Source organism: Jatropha curcas, chromosome 11 (assembly GCF_041381405.1).
Source record: "Jatropha curcas cultivar XTBG-Jc1 chromosome 11, XTBG_Jcur_1.0, whole genome shotgun sequence".
Taxonomy (NCBI): Eukaryota; Viridiplantae; Streptophyta; class Magnoliopsida; order Malpighiales; family Euphorbiaceae; genus Jatropha; species Jatropha curcas.
In genome coordinates, this window is record NC_143161.1 from 5,380,806 (window position 1) to 5,400,423 (window position 19,618).

General features: G+C 30.8%; 4 protein-coding genes across 4 annotated transcripts; 3 read left to right on the top strand and 1 right to left on the bottom strand.

The window, feature by feature from the left end:
* The first annotated feature begins 770 nt into the window (after positions 1-770).
* On the top strand, positions 771-3,444 carry LOC105634252 (uncharacterized). Its single transcript, XM_012217087.4, has 5 exons — positions 771-1,273; positions 1,701-1,937; positions 2,383-2,466; positions 2,631-2,760; positions 2,855-3,444. Exons 1-5 carry the CDS (start codon positions 981-983, stop codon positions 3,230-3,232), a joined length of 1,122 nt encoding a protein of 373 aa, XP_012072477.1. The 5' UTR covers positions 771-980; the 3' UTR covers positions 3,233-3,444.
* Positions 3,445-3,573: 129 nt separating this feature from the next.
* Positions 3,574-5,066, bottom strand: LOC105634310 (CSL zinc finger domain-containing protein). Its single transcript, XM_012217145.3, has 4 exons — positions 4,910-5,066; positions 4,469-4,776; positions 4,120-4,227; positions 3,574-4,017 (listed from the first exon to the last, which is right to left on the bottom strand). Exons 2-4 carry the CDS (start codon positions 4,772-4,774, stop codon positions 3,715-3,717), a joined length of 717 nt encoding a protein of 238 aa, XP_012072535.2. The 5' UTR covers positions 4,775-4,776; positions 4,910-5,066; the 3' UTR covers positions 3,574-3,714.
* A 2,765-nt stretch (positions 5,067-7,831) lies between these two features.
* LOC105631633 (B3 domain-containing transcription factor VRN1) lies at positions 7,832-11,267 on the top strand. The gene is made up of 4 exons (XM_012213815.4): positions 7,832-8,076; positions 9,469-10,144; positions 10,234-10,433; positions 10,521-11,267. Exons 1-4 carry the CDS (start codon positions 8,017-8,019, stop codon positions 10,788-10,790), a joined length of 1,206 nt encoding a protein of 401 aa, XP_012069205.1. The 5' UTR covers positions 7,832-8,016; the 3' UTR covers positions 10,791-11,267.
* Positions 11,268-12,786: 1,519 nt separating this feature from the next.
* On the top strand, positions 12,787-15,920 carry LOC105634331 (B3 domain-containing transcription factor VRN1). Its single transcript, XM_089716535.1, is given in 4 exon segments — positions 12,787-14,732; positions 14,734-14,830; positions 14,919-15,118; positions 15,198-15,920. Coding segments are annotated over 4 exon segments (1,158 nt in total). The 5' UTR covers positions 12,787-14,141; the 3' UTR covers positions 15,468-15,920.
* The last annotated feature ends 3,698 nt before the right edge of the window (positions 15,921-19,618 follow it).

Sequence of the window (19,618 nt, forward strand, 5' to 3'; positions counted from 1 at the left end):
CCTTAGCTCCCTCCTGTCCTGTGAATTGTATAGTAATTTGACCACACATTAGTGACATGGAGTATGTTTAAGGTTTTTAAGTGAATGTACTAAAATTTTTAAGTCGCTAATTATGGTAAAACGTATCATTTGAGGTTGCATTTATATAGAATGACGTGTCGTTTGGGGCTAAAAAATTGTGTCAATTGAATCATAGAATAAAATAATTAGAGAGAGAGAGAGAGAGAGAGGAAATAATAAGCAAATGAGTTGAGAAATAACAGAAAATTATGGGCATTGAAGGCTATTGTTGATTTAAGATGTAACGTCATACTTTTCCATTTCTTATTTTTTTTTATTTTTTTTTATACATTAATTTTTTACATAATTTCAAGAATATCACCTAATCCTTAAGTTAACAAATAGATAGATAAATATTTTCAATACAATAAATAAATAAGTACTAAAATTTCATTTTTTTATATAAGGGAGGCTCAATAAAAATAGAAATTATTTCTTTTTTTTTTATCAAATTATTACTATTTTCATTAGTTTGATATTCATTAATTTAGTTGGAAATTACATTTCTTCACGGGGTTCATGAAGTGGCCATGGACTAAACTAATGTCACCGAAGATTTTTTAAATGGGTTTGATTTTATCCCTTTTTTTTTTTTTAATCGATATACAGTAAAAAATACTTTGTTATAATAAAAAATTTATTCTCATTTCATTCTTATTAATTTGATACACGAGTGAGTTTGTAAATCTGGTATTAGTTAAAATTTTTCCGTGTTGCAACTAGCAAGTAGCAACCTTTTATTCCTCGTTCTTGTCTCTTTAGCCTGTGGATTCCACTCGCTCCAGAACATTATCTAATTAAAAAACGACAGCACCACAGCGTTTGTTCCGTTGTTCCCGCCACCCAAGAAGAAAAAGCAACGAGCTCTTCCTTTCTTCTCCTTCTCCAGTAGAGGACATTTTTAAAAGAAACAATTAACAATGGTGTCGACACGGAGAAAGAGAGCTGTTGTAGGCATGGCGAGTGAAAACGCCAACAGCGACAATAGGAATGAAGAGGTTCTTGAAGGTAATAATGAGGGAAATGGAGGGTATGAGAAGTTGAGAGAGCAGAGAATCCAAGAGAACAAAGAGAGGATGCAGAAATTGGGTTTTTTTGACCTTCTCAAGTCTCGCTCTGCCTCAACTAACAGAACCCCTCGAAACGTTTCTAGTCAGAAGAAACTTCCCAAACCTTCTTTGCCCCTCTCCGATTCCCCAAGGCGCTCCTCAAGGTTTTTCTTTCTTCAAAATTATGTTTGGTTTGTCAAAAAAGCTTGCGTTTTTGGGTTTTGGAAAAGAAAACCTTTTAAAAGTAAATATGATTTTTATTGTGCGGTTTTTTTCCCCTCTTTGATGCTGTTTGGGTTCCTAGAAAAGGAAAGAAAAGTCTCATATTTTCTTAGCTTTAATAGGTTTTATTTCGATTTAGTCCTTGCTTCTGTTTGGTTGAAAGAATGTCTTTTCCCTTGTAGTCCTTTGTTGGGGAAATGAATTTTGCTCAACTGAAAAGACTATGGATTTTTTGTTGGGCTAAAATATCAAATTTCTTTCCCTCCCTGCTTTTCTTGCCAATCAAATTGAGACATGCAGATTCTGTTGCTCTTGAAATTCCAGATATTTGTCTGTCGTAGTTTTGTTTGGTTATTTTATGGTTTTTAGGTTGAAGAGTCAGACTCCAGTTAATTATTCAGAGCTTCGCCATAAGGCAAAGAAAGGGTCTGCTAAAGGTATTGGGGTTCAGTTGCGAGAAGGTTCTAAGCCAGAAGTGTATACGGAAGAACATGAGAAACTTTTGGGTGATTGTAAGACAGCATGGACTTTATTTGTGGATGGATATGGCACAGACGGAAAACGCATATATGACCCGGAGAATGGTGAAACCTGCCATCAATGCAGGTGGTCGAAACTCTCTCTCTTTCTGTCTTTATTTTAATTTTAATCTTCATTTTGTCTACTCTTGGAGATTATGACATTTTCCCTTTCTACTATTTCCTCAATATGTTTGCTTTTTCAGTTGTTTGGAATCCTGGAAATTTTCTTGCCCCAATTTTATGCATGCACATTCCATTGATGAAATTGAAGGAATTTAATGAGAAAATGGCATATATTTGTTGAATTCCAATGAACTCTGATTTTCTGTTATTTATGGCATTTTCTGTTTGCTTGTTTGTTATGTCACCAGTGTAGTTTGTTTCACTAATTCCTGCTTGAGACCTCATGCAGATTCATGTTTTTCTTTTTTGGATGCAGATGATGATATTAGAAGCTTGTTTACTAACCTATTAACTTAATTTGCCTTGCTTTTTTGACGCGATCTTAGAGATGACATCCTCTTTTGCAGGCAGAAAACTCTTGGGCGTCACACCCACTGCAGCGAATGTAATGTTGTCCAAGGGCAATTTTGTGGAGATTGCTTATACATGAGGTATTTACTTACATTCTCAATGTTAAAGAAGCCCTTTAGTGGTTCATATTTGAGGACTTCCTCTTGGAATCTGGCACTGACTTTATATGAAGTTACAAATCAGTCTTTCACTATGTTTTCATCAATATTGGCAATTTGGTCAGTTCTGTTTCCATCTTGTGCAGATATGGAGAGAATGTGATTGAAGTCAATGAGAATCCAAATTGGGTTTGCCCTGTTTGTCGCGGAATTTGCAACTGCAGTATTTGCCGGAAGGCAAAAGGATGGGTGGCCACTGGCTCTCTATATAGAAAGGTCATTACAAATTAATCTGCACATTAAGCATGCAGTGCAAGAGTGGTAATTTGGTATGCTAGCATGCAGTGCTTAACTTTGGTTTGCTTTTCAGGTTACAGGACTGGGCTTCAAGTCTGTGGCACATTACCTAATTCAAACCCGACTCTCTCAAATTCACTCAGACAACTCTGAAGCGAGAGAACTGCCCCTTGCAGATAAAGAATCTCATCTTGTCACTGATGGTGCAGAGGAGAACCACGATGAAGACTTTGATCTTCAATCCAATGACGATGAAGTTGAGATGGAAGAAAAGGAAAAACTAGTGTACTGCTCTGATAGTAGCAAGTATATTGATATTGATGATGAAAGTGATGATATCGATGACAATAGCAGTTCTGATAATGGTAACAGGCAGAAAGAAAAAACAGAAAACATGGAGGGTGATGACAATAATGAGATGAAGGAAAAGCAGACGAAACTTGCAGATTGACACTAGAGTAATCCCTACTATTAAGCTGGAAGAATGAGACTTTCTGACACTAGAGTAATCACATAAAAGTCAGCTGTCTTTTTGAAGTTATATTCTCCCATATTCATAGTTAGGGTCTCCAATTTTGTTTGTTGTATATAAAAGGAGAAATATATTTGAAGTCTTGTGAAACATATACACTACTTTTGGCAAGTGATTTCAGCTTCTTAATATCTTCATTGGCAATATTGAAAATTACTTCTTTGATGGAGCATTGGAATGGTTGCACTTGTATTTTCCCATCTTAATCACTGAGTCTATATATTCTAGAATGATTATGCATATTACATGTCAGGATAGAATTACACAATTAAGACAGACACCTCAATATTCAATAAATCCATAATTAAGACAAAACTGTTGTACCAATATATAGATAAATTAACTGTTGCATCACATAGCAAGGCAATATAACTGAAAAAAAGAGTATACATATCTATCTCTTAGAGCTGGCCAGTTAATTGGTTAACAGAGTCTTGGAGATCCGAGTATAGTCCATGGAGAGAGTATTGCCGGAGATTTGATACCTCGTACCACGAATTCAGAGATTCGAGATTCTTGTCAGTACCAGAGAATGCTAATTGTATACTCGGGCTACAGTCAATAGAGCCACCGTGAACGGTACACTTTGAGGTCTGAATTGCACAATCTTTCTCATTGAGACAAACAAAACCACTAGAGCAAGTTTCGCACCCAAAATTCTTCCAATACAAATTCTGAAGAGTACCCTCCTGGAATTCAAGGACCTGTGACACATTCACATAAATGTCAGGATGCTATTTTAGAAAAAAGGAACAGAAAGATCATCTTTAAAAAAAAAAAAACCATGCCTTTGTTCATTCATTTACCAGAGTGAAGCTAGTAATAATCAAATTATTATCAGCCATCATAATTGGAAGTGATCTAGCTGCATACTTCCTTCCAGCAAATGCTACCATATAACCACCAAACTTAACCTGAAAAATTTATGCTATAAGCGAATATTAAGAGCTTGTTCTAAAAAATTTCATGAAATTCATTTACAAAACATTTGAAATTAAATTCTATATTACTAGTTACGTTCTGAACAAAATTCTACCAGAGTTATCGACGGAAATCATTTTCTCGGTTCTAAAGTTGTGATTTTGAAATGCAATTCATGTTAAATTAAAAGAAAAAAGAAAGAAATTAAAGAAAACTAATCCCATTTTCACTCACCGGATCAAAGGTGGTGCTATTGATAGTAAGCAAAGAAAGTTCATCAACTATTGGCCTAAAAATAGAAAGTTGTGCCGTTTTGGTAGAAAGAGAAAGACGAATATCACAAGGTGAAAGTTGAACTTGATCAAAAAAGAATGATTCCTTGCTAGAAAATGCAAGACCAAACGTAAATCCATCTGATTTTGCTACTTTAGCATCTAAACAAGGGCTAAACACATCATTGGTATCATCTGCATTAACACCAATACTCATCGCAGCCACCATCGCCGCCGCCACCACCACCTCCGCCACCTGAAACATCATTTCTTGACAAAAAAAAAAAAAAAAGTATCCACACAAAACAAAAATTATAATTAGTTTCTGATTAATATTGGAATGTCCCAATGCAACAGTTCATGAATCAATAAAAGGAATAAATAGATAAAAAGAAAGATTTACCGTGAACAATCTAAATGATCTCCAAAGCAAGCTTGATGAAGGATTCGATCAAATATTTTCTTTATAATTTTAATTAGCTGTTAAACATGGAAAAGAAACCTAATTACAGAGAATTGGGAGATTGTTAGAATATTGTTTAAAAAATATACATATATATATTTGGTGTTTTCTTGTATATGTGTCCTTCGAAACTGCTAAGAGCGCGCGAGACAGTTATGTATGCAAGCTGGTTGAATCTTACCTTTGTCCCGTTAACGGTTGTTGGAAGTTAGGTTTTTAAGTAAAAATTAGTTTCTTAATTCTCTAATATATCTCTATTTAATAATGTCTTTTTATCAAGAAATTTCTATTTAATTCGGCTAAATACGTAAGTTTAATCATATATTTGAAAAAAAAAAATTTATGGCATTTATGGAATTTATCATGCATCTTAAAGTTCTGAATTTAGTAATCTTGTACACCTCTTTGTAATAATTTTTTTGGGTATTTTTAGCTTATATATATATATAATATTTGATTTGATTTGTGATTACAATTTTGAAACAATAATTTCATATTTTCATTTATTTATAAGTATTTAATTGATTTAATTTTATCATTTGAAATTACAGGTGAGCATTCAGTTTAATCAAACTAAATTGATTTAGTTCGGTCTGACTGAATGAATTTTCACGATAACTAAAATAGGACTGAATGATATCAAGCCAAACCAAATTGGTTTGGTTATTTTGAACCAGAATCACATATTTTGAGCATAAAAATTAATTTAATTATCTATGATTTTGAACCAAAATCGAAATTGAACTGTGATTACTTTTCAAACCGAACTATAACCCAAGATTTGACTATTCAATTCTTTAGTGGAAGTAATATCTAATATTAATATAATATCAAGTATTTTAGAAAAATTATAGGCAAAATTGATTATTCAAACTATGTTAACTAACTTTTTTTCTTTTATCCATAGGAAAACAAAAATAAGTTTATTTTTGTGGATGCAATAATAATATACTTATCATAAATATGCACATTAAATAAAGATAGAATAATAAAATATAAATAAAATAAAAAGACTACGTTCCGTAATAGCTTTTTAAATAAACATTAAATTTTTATAGTGTTCAGTAATATAATATTTGATTTAACTTTTAAAAGTTAAGATAATTGTTTTATAAAAAGTTAATCATATAACGATTAGCTTTATAAAACCGTAATAAAACAGAATAATTAGGAGTTAACTAAAATAGTTAATTTTACCGAATATTATTGGTTCCATTGAAAAAAAAAAAAACTAATAATTGGTCTTGTCATTGGGTTGGACCATCCATTGGTTTCTGGTTATGGTCCCAACCCACCCTGGATCGACACGTGTCATAAGAACCTCGTCTAAGACGAATGGAATAAAGGACTACACTGACCAGAGTTGGGAATTGTGGGGCAGGGCAGCCCCTTAGCGATTCGACTCGGCGTTTTAAACGTCATTGACTCGTTCTGGACTCAATCCGAGTTAGCTGATCTCACGAGACACTAGTATCACATTGACTCGTTCCCCTTGATTTGTACCTAAACACTTCCAAAATTAATTAAGAGCCTATAACTCAGATTTTATTAATCAGTATATAAATGAAATTTGCTACTAATGTATTTGATTCTGTATTGCATAAAAATAAGGATTGACATTGACATTATCCTTTTGATTTTTGAAATAAAAATAAAAAATAATGCATTATATCTTCATTGTTTTGAATATTTATGATGTAATAAAAATTTAAAAATTAATATTACGTAATTATCATATCATAAATCATATGGGAACTAATTAAGAAAATATAATATTCAAAGTCTTATATTTTGACTAAACACCTTGTTCTAAATCAATGTGGAATAGCAAAATATAACATTCAAGGTGAAAATTTCTATTTACAAATGTTTACTAAACTTTTTTTAACTAATAATCACTAACCAAATAATCAAAATTTAGTCTTTTTCCTTATAATAAATCTATTCACATATCAGATACAAATAAGTATTTTCTGTAATGGTAGAACACAATTGTATAAATATTAATGTGCAAAAAAAATGGTTTTACCATAAAAAAAGCATTGGGTAAAAATTAGAATATTGGTTTTTTTTATTAATAAAAATAAAATAAATGGTGATAATTTTTTAAATGGCAATTATTTATTGGCCTAGTGTATAGATGGATGTGGATCCATATACTAAGGCAAGTATTATCTATTGCATTAATTTCTTATATCACTCAATATGGAAAAAATAGTATTGTTATATTCATAGATATGCAGAGCGAAATGATAGGCACACCAAGGATAGATAGGGGCATTTTGAGAATCAACCAAAAAAATTTCATATATAATGTATGAAAAATAAAATTTAAAAATTTAAAAAATGCAATCGACTATTTTTAAAGAGTGAAATGAAACCGTATAAGATGATATAAATTTAAATGTGTAATTCTATTTTGAAATTAAAATCTGTCTGATTATATTGATCGAGTATAATATAAATGAAGGAAATCAAAAGAAGAGAATTTTTTTTTTTTTTTTTTTTTTTTGGAATAGGTAGCTGAGCAACAATAACATCAATATATGAAATTATTGAAAAAAATAATTCTTATCATCAGATGGGTACCATTCAATCTAATATTTGACATAGAGGTAAAGAAAAATCAGTAGTAGCTGTGTGAAAAATAATAAAGGGCTGATATTGGGAAAGTACAACAAAGTACCAACCAAAAGATGTCTTCAATCATTGGCTACTATTGTCCAAAAAAGGAAAATAAAAACAAACTCCGAGTTTCTGAGTTGGCCATTTGAGTTCGATTGGGTCAGGCCGATTTGACCTGGTGAGTCAGTCAGAACTCAACTCGTTCAACTTTTTAGGTCGAGTAGAGTTTTTTAAGGCACTGTTTGACTAAAACCAGTAGTGAAAGAGGGAGAGAAGAAAGAGAGGAGAAACAGATCTGAAATCAAAGAAACTCTTTCAATTAGCGGTCTTATCATCAAATCATGATCTAATTGACCATCTCCCTCTTTCTCTTTCTCTCTCATATAATACCCACAAACCCCAAAAACCCAAAATCCCCCAAAATGCCTAGACCTTATTTTCACAAGTTAATTCTCTCAAACACCATTAAAGACAGGAAACTGGTAACGACAATCTTTTCTCTTTCGCCCTCTCTTCATGTTTTCATTTTTCGTTTCTTTTTATACACATGTCTTCTAATTTTCCTTGTTAGTCTTTGCTAGATGATTTGTGACTTTATGTGTGGAATGGAATTTTGATAAAACTTCAGAATTTAAGAGGCCAAGTGTAAAAAAGTTTGAAACCCAAAAAGGTTATTTTGGTGAATGAGATCAAAGGGTATTTGAAAAAGGTGGTCTAAAATTGTTTTGATTGTGTTTTTTATTTTACGCATCCTTTTCATACGTGTTTCTTTAGGGATTTGATAACAATCCCAATTTTTTGTTTGACAGAGGACTAACTAGATTAGGGATAGCAGGAATTTAGATACTTGCAATTCTTATTCTTCTCTTTATTAATCTAAGATGAAGAGTGTCCACTATCAAGGCTTAGTTCAGTGTAATAGCTGACAGTTCACGGGTTTTTGTTTCTTTCTTTCAACTTTGTAATTTTTTTTTTCCTAATTCGTGTTTAAGAAATGTGACAAATTTCAATTGTCTACTATCGTCAGAAATTTCTTTCTGTTGTCTGGCTTATAGGACTTCTATTTTTCTTGAGCTATTATAATTGCTTCTTTCAGTTCATTATAGTTCAGCTACAAGATTTAGCACCAGTTTCTTTTGTTACTTGGCAGTTATAGCAGGCATGATAACATCCATCTGTTGGATTAAATATACTCAATTGCGACAGTCATTTTCTTATTTTCAGTCTACTCTCATTTATTAGCAGAATTAGAATAGAACAAGTATTGAATTATTACATAATATTTCAATTTATAAAACAAGTGGAGGCATTGGGTTACTATTGAATGTTCAGAAATGGAACAATCACTCTACTAATCATTTGAGCCTGCAATAGACATGTGCTTTATCATTTGATGTATATTATACTCTTATGTCGTGGCTCTTGTGAAAGAATATGTGGTTGAAATTCAACTGTATAGATTCACTCTTGATGTTTTCTAATAGTAATAGTCAATCAGTCACTAACAACCATTAAATTTTGGTACTTCTTGAATCTTGAAATTCTTGCGACACCTTACAGATTTTGTGACGAACTAGGCATTGATTATATTAAATATTTAAATGTGACTGGTAAATGACCATGTAGTCTCAGCAGTTTTTGAAATCTCATAATTGTATGATACTGCTTTCGTTTTTCCTCTCTTATATATATTTGCTAGAAAAATACTAGCTTTCTAAAATATTGATAAATATCCTAAATAGAAACTGTCATCTTAGAGTGGCTATCAACTATTAGGTATGTATGCAACAACCTTATCTTCCAATATGTTATGAGTTATGTTGTGTCTTCTACAATCTTGAATCATGGAGTATAATGAAAAGCTGTACTTGCAGAGGATCCCTGATAATTTTGTCAGAAAATTTGGAAATGACTTATCTGCTTTTGGAAGACTCAGTGTTCCTGGTGGTCCTGTTTGGCCTGTTGGATTGATAAAAGCTGATGACAAATTTTGGTTTCATGAAGGATGGCAAGAATTTATGGAACGCTATTCTATACGTATTGGTTATTTTTTGGTTTTCAGATATGAAGGGCATGCAGTTTTTACTGTTCATATATTCAATTTGTCTGCTTCTGAGATAAACTATCAATCTAATGCTCTAAGTGGCAGAAGATATCTTGTGTTTGAAGAGATGGAAGATGATGACTTTATCGAACACTTGAGCTCCTCATCTCCGTGCTTAATTCCCAATTCTTTGAAAAGTAAGGTTTTTGATGAACGTCTTGATCAAATGACAATTAAAAAAAGTTGCAATCCTCCAGCATTGCAGAATTTGTTCCATGAGTCTAAACTTAACTACATAAATTGGTCTGGTGAAGGGAACCTGCACTTGTCAAAGGGTGCTAGTATTTCACACATGGTGGACCAAGATACTCGAGATGTTGGTGTTCAGTTTAATGCAATCGAGGGGAAAAATTGCATAGAAGATGTGAAATTTTATAGTCCAGATGGAGTGGGAGAAATGCAAAAACCTAAAAAACAAGGGAGAAAAAAGCGGAAACTTGATCCCAGTAAGTTCATTGAAGTTGTATGTCTCATCACCTTGTTAAACCTCAAGAAGTGAAAATCCTCATCATTTATTGATTCAATGAAACTGCAGATGAGCAGCATCCATCATCTCAACAAGAAGATGAAGCTGACGTGCGCTTTAGATTTTATGAAAGTGCTTCAGCAAGAAAGCGAACTGTGACTGCTGAAGAAAGAGAAAGGGCGATAAATGCAGCAAAAACATTCGAGCCAGTCAATCCTTTCTGCAGGGTTGTCCTGCGACCATCTTACCTATACAGGGGTTGCATTATGGTGAGTCACTACCTATTTCTGCTATTTTCATTTTCATCTGACAGCATGCTGCATAACTTATAATGCAACTCCTTTTTCTCTCTGCAGTATTTGCCATCTTGCTTTGCTGAGAAGCATCTACAGGGGGTTTCAGGATTCATTAAACTTCAGTTTTCTGATGGGAAACAATGGCCTGTCCGATGCCTTTATAGGGGAGGTAGAGCTAAATTGAGCCAAGGGTGGTATGAGTTCTCATTGGAAAATAATTTGGGGGAAGGAGATGTTTGTGTCTTTGAGCTGCTGAGATCAAGGGATATTGTGCTGAAAGTTACCGTATTCCGTGTTCTTGAAAATGCTGGACGTATGAATCGACCTTGACAACAAAATATTAGCTGCACCAAGATATATATAAGTTGATGGCTGGTAAATTTCGGAATTAGGAAACTTTGTCAGGCAGCTCTTTCTTTTTGGGTGATTGTCATTGCTCTGGTTTTCATACTAAGATATCCAATTGTTGTTTGATGTCTATTACTTTTCAGAGCAAAATAGTGGAGCTTTCCATTGTTTAGATGTTTCAATAGATAATTTCCTGGCTTTATAGGCCTGTAAATAGAATGTCCAGTCGAGTGATAAGCATAGCAAATCTTAGGCCTAATTTATTGTTAGTACCATTGGTTTTCAAAATTCTTTTTTTTTTTTTTTTTTTTTCTTTTTGATAGTTTGCTGCTTTAATGGTGTGATTTTGAGATTTTAAGGAAGAACTAGTTAGAGAACTTGAGGTACTTTCTTGACATCATATGTGGGGAATGTGATACGGAAACTAATTCAATCAACTTCGAATATATTGCTTGGTTTTGTTTGGTGCTTTGCAGGTGTGTTGAATTAGCTAAAATGCTCCGGTCTCAGTTTCCAGTTCATGTAGCCAACATGTAATTTTGTATAGTCATGTTTGCCCCAAAACAATACAAAATCGAATAGTTTTTGTATATTTCCTAGCATTGAATTTGGTTATCTAAAATTTGCTATTTGTTTCATATTCCCTTCTAGATGTGTGATAATAGGAGGCTTGATGCTGTGACTTCAGCTTTACACCCCAATTTGGGGTTTCTTCCTCGCTCTTTTACTTTTGTTCCATTATATTTATGTTTTGTGGGTAGAGTTGGCAACTGTAAAACAGGATTCTGCAACCTGCGTTCTCCCTCTCTTAGATTTTCTTTGGTCCGTGTTAAATTTATCGATGATTTATTAGTATTAATATATTCCAAGGCGTTTCTGATTTATTTGAGTACACTCAAGAGCTAGAGCATGAAGCATTCAACTCCGGTAATAATGTAATCATTAGTGAAATTGTTATTCAAAAGCCTGATTTGGCCTTAAGATTGGTTCTAATGGCAGTAAATTGGTAGCTGCGAGTATTCTTCTGATCTGAAGTTACAATTCATGGCTTTTTTGTTTCCAGGTTAGCAAACAGGATGTAAAGTTTCACTAATCATTTGACATGGGCTTACAGGAAAGCCTCAACAAGGCATTTGCATCAATACTTGTTTTTAAATATCTAGTGTGCCAATTTGGAGAAAAAAAGAAGGTAAAAAGGAAAAAAAAATTTTACTTGTGTTTGGAGGGAGTATTTTTTTGAAAGAACAAAAATAAATCCTTGTTTGGAAAATGTTACTTCACATGTTTTTTAATTGGGAGAGAAAACAATGGAGAAAAGTGAAAAATTTTATTTATTTTTATTGAATTATTTAAATACCCTAAAATAATTAATAAAATTTTTTGAATGTCCTATTATTATTTGAAAATAAATGAGGGGATAATTATTAAATTTTCATTTTCTTTCATCTAAAAATTTTATATTTTTCAAAACAAAAGAAAATAAATTTATTTATTTTTTATTATATCTGAACAGGAGGGTGAAAACTATGTTGAGAAAACTAGGTGATGGATGGAAAAGGGAGAAACTAAATTTTTATGCATGAAGGAATGTGGTAGCTCCAATTTCTTGAAAATATAATATTAAATATAATATTTCTAGTAAAATATATTAGAGAATTATGTTCAATTTAATACTTATATATAATTAGGTTTGAAAAATAATTAATTAGATATATTTTTTAGATGAAATATGCTCAATTTGTAAATCAATTAAAATAAATATTTTTAAAAATTGTTTTATTTTTTTATATTAAATAATCACAATATCACTATTTTAATAAAAAGAAGTAATCATTATTTTTTTACTCTCAATCTTATTTTATTTGCTTATTATTCCCTTTTTTAGATGTCCAAAATATTTATAAGATATCTGAATTTATATGTAAAGGTCAAAAAAAAAAAAAAATTTATTTACTAAATTTCATATTTTATCAAGCTATCCAAACAAAATACAACGGGAGTATTATTTTGATTTTAGTCGTCCATCCCAAACTCCAAGGCGAGAGTGGCGTGGGATACTTTTGCTTACGGCTGTGTTCGGCGACTATCTGATAGTAATCTCTCTTCTTCAAGTAGTTTTTGGACCCATCCCAGCTTAACTGGGGCTCTCTTTGACAAAATGTTGATCATCACTACCTTTACCTGAGACTTTCGAGCTGGGAAAATGACAGATTCTCAAGTCGATAAGTGTGGTGGCCAGTTCTACAAGCTAATGGTACCTTCCATTCTACAGCAGAAGAAGCTGGTTAGTGGTAACTGCAAGTCTTTTTTTATTACCTGTTTCTTTTTGTTGGGGTGAAATAAAATAATAAGCACAAAGGGTGGCAGAGGTGGATTTTTCTCTTAACTTCTCCTCCTCCTCTTCCTTCTTCTTGGCCCTTTAAAAAGATATTTATAAATAGATATAAAAAGCAGAACGTCTCTTATTTTATTTTTCCTTTGGGCGTGAAAAATAATGTCAAAGTTAGGTCCTTTGCTGTACAACACGCTAATTCTTTAGTTCTAATTTTATTTTTGTCCTTTTTGGTGCTTTTTGTTCTTGAATTCTGGTTTGTTACATTGTAACTCTGCTTTGAATTAATGGAATCTTTTATATTTAGCATCAAAAATAAAATTAAGGATATACTTCTCTTAGATAGTGCATGAATCTTGGTTTATCTGAAAAAGAAATCTGCACCTTTTTTTTTGGACAAAATTTTGGTTGTGAACTCTCTCTTTGCTTAGTGGAAGTTCTTTTGGCTAGTGATTTCATTCGTTAGTTTCCTTAATGGAACTTTATGTTCAAATTGTGCCAAATCAGATAAATCCTTGAAAGCCCAGAAAAGTGCGTGGTGATTTCTAAGTTGATTTAGGTTAAAATTGGCAAATTAAGCACCAGTCTATCCTAAATATGCCTCCATTTAAAAGAAAAAGAAATCCCCAGTCTTTTGGGAAAACTAATTTTCATACTGAAAAAAAAAAAATTCCAAGTAATGTACAAGTAGTCTCTAAGGCTCAAGGTGCTTGTTTCACTTTGATTTGTTGATTTGTTTATTTGTTTATTCTTTTTTTCTTGTTTATTCTGCTTCACTTGAACTATGGTTACACTTACAAGTCTTTCAGTAATTTTTGTTTGTATGGCTCTTTTGAAGCCAAATCCAATCCTGTGCAACGTAATATTTAGTAAAAGTTCTTGCAAAAGTTATAGTTTAAAATGGTTGTTGGCAAGTCCAGAGGATTCCAAAGAAGTTTGTTGTTAAGAAATTTGGCCAAGAACTTTCAGGTTTTGCCACGCTGACTGTTCCAGATGTTAGAATGTGGCTTGTGACAGTAACACAAATTGACCAGAAATTATGGTTTTGTAATGGTTGGCATGAATTTATTGAGCACTACTCGATTTGTGTTGGCCATTTCTTGGGATTCAGATATGAAGGGAATTCAAATTTTAGTGTTTACATGTTTGTTTTGATGCCTCATAAGATAAAAGATGCTCGCACTGTGACAAAGCCTGTTAAGGATGATGAGAAGCATCATGTGCTTGATGAAATGGAAGGTGATGACTCTGTTAAAATCTTGGATTGTACTCCTACCTGCTTCTCTTCTGATACCTGTAAACCCAAGAATTTCAATGAATGTTTCAACCAAAACACCATGAGCAAAACCTGTAAAGCTCCGTTGCTGCATAATGCACCTAAACATATGGACTGGAGGAATGTGGATCATAAAGCAAGCCACCGTCCATTAGGGGGTTCTTTTAAATCACAATCTTCAGATCAAGATTCTGAAGATGTGAGGCTGCAATTCTTTGTTGATGAAGAAAATCTGCACTCTTCAAAGAATGCTGATTTAGCAGAGAAGTCGTCTAAACCATGTCAAGATGTAGATATTAAGTTAAATTCAATCGAGTGTCAGAAATTTTGCAGATGATGTGACACTGTAGTTTTCAGATGAATCAGTGAAGAAGATTCGAAAGGTTCACAGAAAGGAGCAGAATATTGATTCTAGTTAGTTCATTAAAGTTGTATGCCTCATCATCTTGTTAAACCTCAGGAAGTTAAAATACTCATCTTTATTGATTCAATGAAACTGCAGATGACCAGCAGCCATCAACTCATCAAGAAGATGAAGGTCACATGCGCTTTGGATTTTATAGAAATGCTTCAGCAAGAAAGCGAAGTGTGACTGCTGAAGAAAGAGAAAGGGCAATAATTGCAGCCAAAACATTCGAGCTAGTTAATCCTTTCTGCAGGGTTGTCCTGCGACCATCTTACCTATATAAGGGATACATTATGGTGAGTCTTCTGCTATTTTTACTTTCATTTTACAGCATGCTATGCATAGCATATAATGTAACTCCTTTTCTCTGTGCAGCATTTGCCATCTTGCTTTGCCGAGAGGCATCTGCATGGGCTTTCAGGACTCATTAAACTTCAGTTATCTGATGGGAAACAATGGCCTGTTCGATGCCTTTATAGGGGAGGTGGAACTAAATTAAGCCAAGGGTGGTTTGAATTCTCATTGGAAAATAATTTGGGGGAAGGAGATGTTTGTGTCTTTGAGCTGCTGAGATCAAGGGATATTGTGCTGAAAGTTACTGTATTTCGTGTTCTTGAAAGTGCTGGACGTATGGATCGACTTTGACAAATAAAATATTTGCTTCAACAAGCTAAGATAGATTTTGATGGCTGGGAAATATCTGAATTAAGAAACTTTGTCAGGCAGCTTTTTCCTTTTGGGTGATTATCATTGCTCTGGTTTTCATACTAAGATATTCGATCGTTGTTTGATGTCTATAACTTGATGTTTTGACCACCCTAGTGATGAAGAGAGTAACTCAGTGTACGAAGCATCCTATGATGAAGGGAGTAATTCAGTGTACGAAACATCCTACATTTGTGATTTCTGAGAAGTGTTAATGTTCGCAGCTTTCTCCTTACTTTTACGGAGAGATTGCTTCCATGGATTTTTAAGTATTAGCTCTTTTGATTTTTTTAATGAAGATCATTTGATTTCAAATGATCATCACAGCATTCTGTTTGGTGGTTACAAGTTGGTTTCTTGAATACAAACCAATCAAATCAATTCCTTTCTTGATCGAGTCTTGCTTTCTCTTCTTAACCTAAATCAATAGCCATGCACATTCATTCAATCCAAAAACAAAATTATCAAAATTCTTGAGCATAAAAAAAAAAAGCAAAAGATAAAATGAAAGGACTAAGGCAGTCAAAAGAGGACTTGTCAGTTTTTTCATGTCATTACACGTGCAATACACAGTTTTCAACCATCAGCCAGGGGACAATGTCGTCAAAAAGAGTATGATAGCTTTTTTTTATTTTTATTTTTATTTTTATTTTTTTTGAATGCTACCTATTATTTTTCCTTGTAAAGTTTAAGGGGTTAATTTGTATATTCTGCCATACATTTTGCAATCAAGTATTTTTATTTTCAAATTTTTTTTATCTCATTAATATTATTTTTTGCTTATAAAATTATGAATTTTTTGAGGAATTGAGATCTTAGGTTCGAAACCTCTTAATTATAAGAGTTTTCACCAATTTGATGTATAGGGAGGAGGGTTATCCTTGTCGTGTAGTTACGATGTTTTTCGGACCTACCGGATTTCTAATAAATAAAAAAACCTCCAAAAACATTTTAATCTTTTTTACATATTAGTCCTTTGATATGATCATGTATTTGATATGACCCAAATCCTATACATCTTTGTAGAATATCATTTTAACCATTGTACATTTTTTCTTTTTGAAAGAACATTTTTCTTTTCCATAACAGTCTCTCTACTGGTATAGATTGTTAGTTTCATTGTATAAAATTGTCTAAGAAATATAATAATTATTTTCTGCTAATATATTTAGAATCTTTTTTAAAATTACAAAAAAAAAAAAAAAAAACAATTTCCTATGCATTATAATCAATAATTTTAGTTTGAGAACTTCAAAAAAGTTTTTCTTTAAATTTTCATTTGAGAAGCTGTAATAGAATGTAAGTTAATATATCAAATTCATTTTTAATATAAACGCTATAATGTAAATATATTTAATTACATTACAACTCGCATGTATATCATTTTCTCATACACCAAATCAATAGTTAATTGCTATTTAAAAAGTTATTTCTCTTTATTATTATTTTGTTTCTTTTTAATGTCACAGTAAATATTTGAAAATCGCTAGAGCTGAAATTGTGGTTGAAATTTGAAGCAATTGACTTGAAAAACTAATTAATATATATATAAACTAGGAATGAGTAGAGAAATATTGGGATAGTCAAAAACGCCAATACTAAATATGAATTGACAAAAATATCAAAAATTTTAATTTTATTGGTTGAAAGATCATGGTAATGTAAGGTTATATTAATTTTTTATTTAAATTATGGATAAATTAAGAAATTTTATTTTATACTATATAAGGTATACATTAAATATGGTAAGAATATACTATTTTAATTTATTGGTTGAACAAATAAAGATAACTTAATTTAGATTAATATTAATTTTTCATTTAAATATAAATTCTGTTGAATAAAATAATAAATTATATTATATATTAAATAAGGTATATGTTAAATATGATAAGCATATAATAATCTTTAAAGATTTTAATTTTATTGATTAAAAATAAAGATAATTTAATTTTGATTAATTTTCTATTTAAATCTAAATTCTATTAGACAAAATAAGAAATTATATTATAAACTAAAAAGGTATAATATGGAAAGAATATAAGAATTTAATTTGATAAAATAAGATATTATATAATATATCAAATATAATAAAAATATAATAATTTAATTTGATAAATAAAAAATATATTATATTTTAAATATGTATACTTTAAATATGGTAAATAATATAACAATTCAATCTCATTTCTTGGTAATATTTAATTTAAGAAAGTAAGTAAACAATGGAAGTTTGATAACAATAATTACATTTAAACAGTATAAAAGTTTATCCTAATCCTATTCTACTATTAAATTTTTTTTGTTATTTTTTTAATTTTTATAATTAATTTTTTTATTGGTTATATTGTACTATAAAAGGTACATATTAAATATTATAAGAATATAATATAATCCTTCAACCCCTACTTATTATTTTTATTATTATTATAGTTGTATATAGATATTGATTTGGTATTGTCGGCGAGGGTTTGAGATTAAGTGATGACTTTTTTTTTTTTGCACTTATTAGGGTTTTAATAATCTATATTTATAAATTAGAGGTCGAAGGATTAGATCTAGAGATTACATTGAACTTATTTTGATATCATTCCATTATATAAAAATAAAATTAGATATATAAGAAGTACCATTACAAGTAGCTTCTAGGGTAACATGTAATATAAATTAGCCATTATATTTATTTTAATCTTAATAAGAATTTATGCTTTAATATTATATAGATAAAAAAATTTAAATGAGTAGAAAAAATTAGTATATAACGAGCATAGTTAATGCACAGCACATATCAGAAAAAAACTAGTACATATAAAAATACAAATGGAGAAGAGTATATTACATAAACTAGATTAATTTTTATTTAGGAAATTTTTATTTTAATTAAATGTTATGTTTTAATAATTGTTTATATCTTGGAGCATACATTAGATTGCTAATGTAACTCTATTGAGAAATATATATATATATATATATATATATATATAAAAGTATACACGAGGAGAATAACCATGCGCAACAATAACTAACATTTCAACTCTATTTTAACTCAATTAGGAAGTTTAAGTAGTTGGGAGTAAATGGTCGGTTCGGTTCAAATCAAGATAAAAATATAAATTGAAGTTTTTGGACTACATATTAAACTGAATCAAAATTGACATTTGAATTGAACCAAATTGACTCAAATTAAATCAATTGGTTCAATCAGTCTTTGTCATGTCAATTCCATTTTAAGTCTAACCGATCGATGTCTATTAAACCGACTCGAATTAAATGATAAATTTACTGCAAATCGAATAAACCAACAAATCAAATTTTCGTTGAATAGTTGACCAAACCGAACTGAAATGAATCAGTTCGGTCGATTCACCCCTAATTTTAAGGACTAATATTTTATTATTGATAATAAAGGATTAATCCTTAAATTCAATATGAAATCTTGTACATTAAAAAATTAATTAAAAATCATAAATATGAGTAACAGTATAAAAAACATGCATCACACATTTTAAAAATTAGTAAATCTCAAAAGGATAGTAAAGATTTTTATGGGAACAAAGCTTAACACAACGTAGATTTAACGTAAAAAGGAACAACAAAATAAAGTTTCACGCGTAAGCTAAGTTGCAAGATACCTTAAAAGGTTTAATGAATCCAAATTGTAGTTGTATCGCAACCGACATCCAAATATGTACTAAATATTTAAAAATGTCATACTATTTTTTTAATTTTGAATACTTCAAAAGGGCACCAAGGACACTTTTAAAATTTTTGGATATATTTATTAGTAAAAGTTTTAATTTGAGGTATTAAATATAAAATAGAAAATTATATATACTTAAAATAAAAAATAAAAGATATACAAAATAAAGAAAAAAAAAGTCTAAATCATTATTTTCAATTGATAATTATACTACATATAGATATTGTTAATTTAAATGTAGGTTTACAATGTTGATTTGACATTCAACAGTTCAATAATATATTGTTCCTTTATTATTATTATTATTATTATTATTTAATAATTGATTTAGTTTATTATGATATTTTTTATTATTTTTTAGAATTTAATTATATAGTTTTAGTAATGTTTC

Excerpts from the sequence above, each read along its gene's own strand:
- LOC105631633 (XM_012213815.4), top strand. The coding sequence starts at position 8,017 with ATGCCTAGACCTTATTTTCACAAGTTAATTCTCTCAAACACCATTAAA. Across the intron at positions 8,077-9,468 it reads CCATTAAAGACAGGAAACTG|AGGATCCCTGATAATTTTGT; the intron begins GTAACGACAATC and ends CTGTACTTGCAG. Across the intron at positions 10,145-10,233 it reads AAAGCGGAAACTTGATCCCA|ATGAGCAGCATCCATCATCT; the intron begins GTAAGTTCATTG and ends ATGAAACTGCAG.
- LOC105634310 (XM_012217145.3), bottom strand. The coding sequence starts at position 4,774 with ATGATGTTTCAGGTGGCGGAGGTGGTGGTGGCGGCGGCGATGGTGGCT. Across the intron at positions 4,228-4,468 it reads ATAGCACCACCTTTGATCCG|GTTAAGTTTGGTGGTTATAT; the intron begins GTGAGTGAAAAT and ends TAAATTTTTCAG. Across the intron at positions 4,018-4,119 it reads TTATTACTAGCTTCACTCTG|GTCCTTGAATTCCAGGAGGG; the intron begins GTAAATGAATGA and ends AATGTGTCACAG.
- LOC105634252 (XM_012217087.4), top strand. The coding sequence starts at position 981 with ATGGTGTCGACACGGAGAAAGAGAGCTGTTGTAGGCATGGCGAGTGAA. Across the intron at positions 1,274-1,700 it reads TCCCCAAGGCGCTCCTCAAG|GTTGAAGAGTCAGACTCCAG; the intron begins GTTTTTCTTTCT and ends TATGGTTTTTAG. Across the intron at positions 2,467-2,630 it reads GGAGATTGCTTATACATGAG|ATATGGAGAGAATGTGATTG; the intron begins GTATTTACTTAC and ends CATCTTGTGCAG.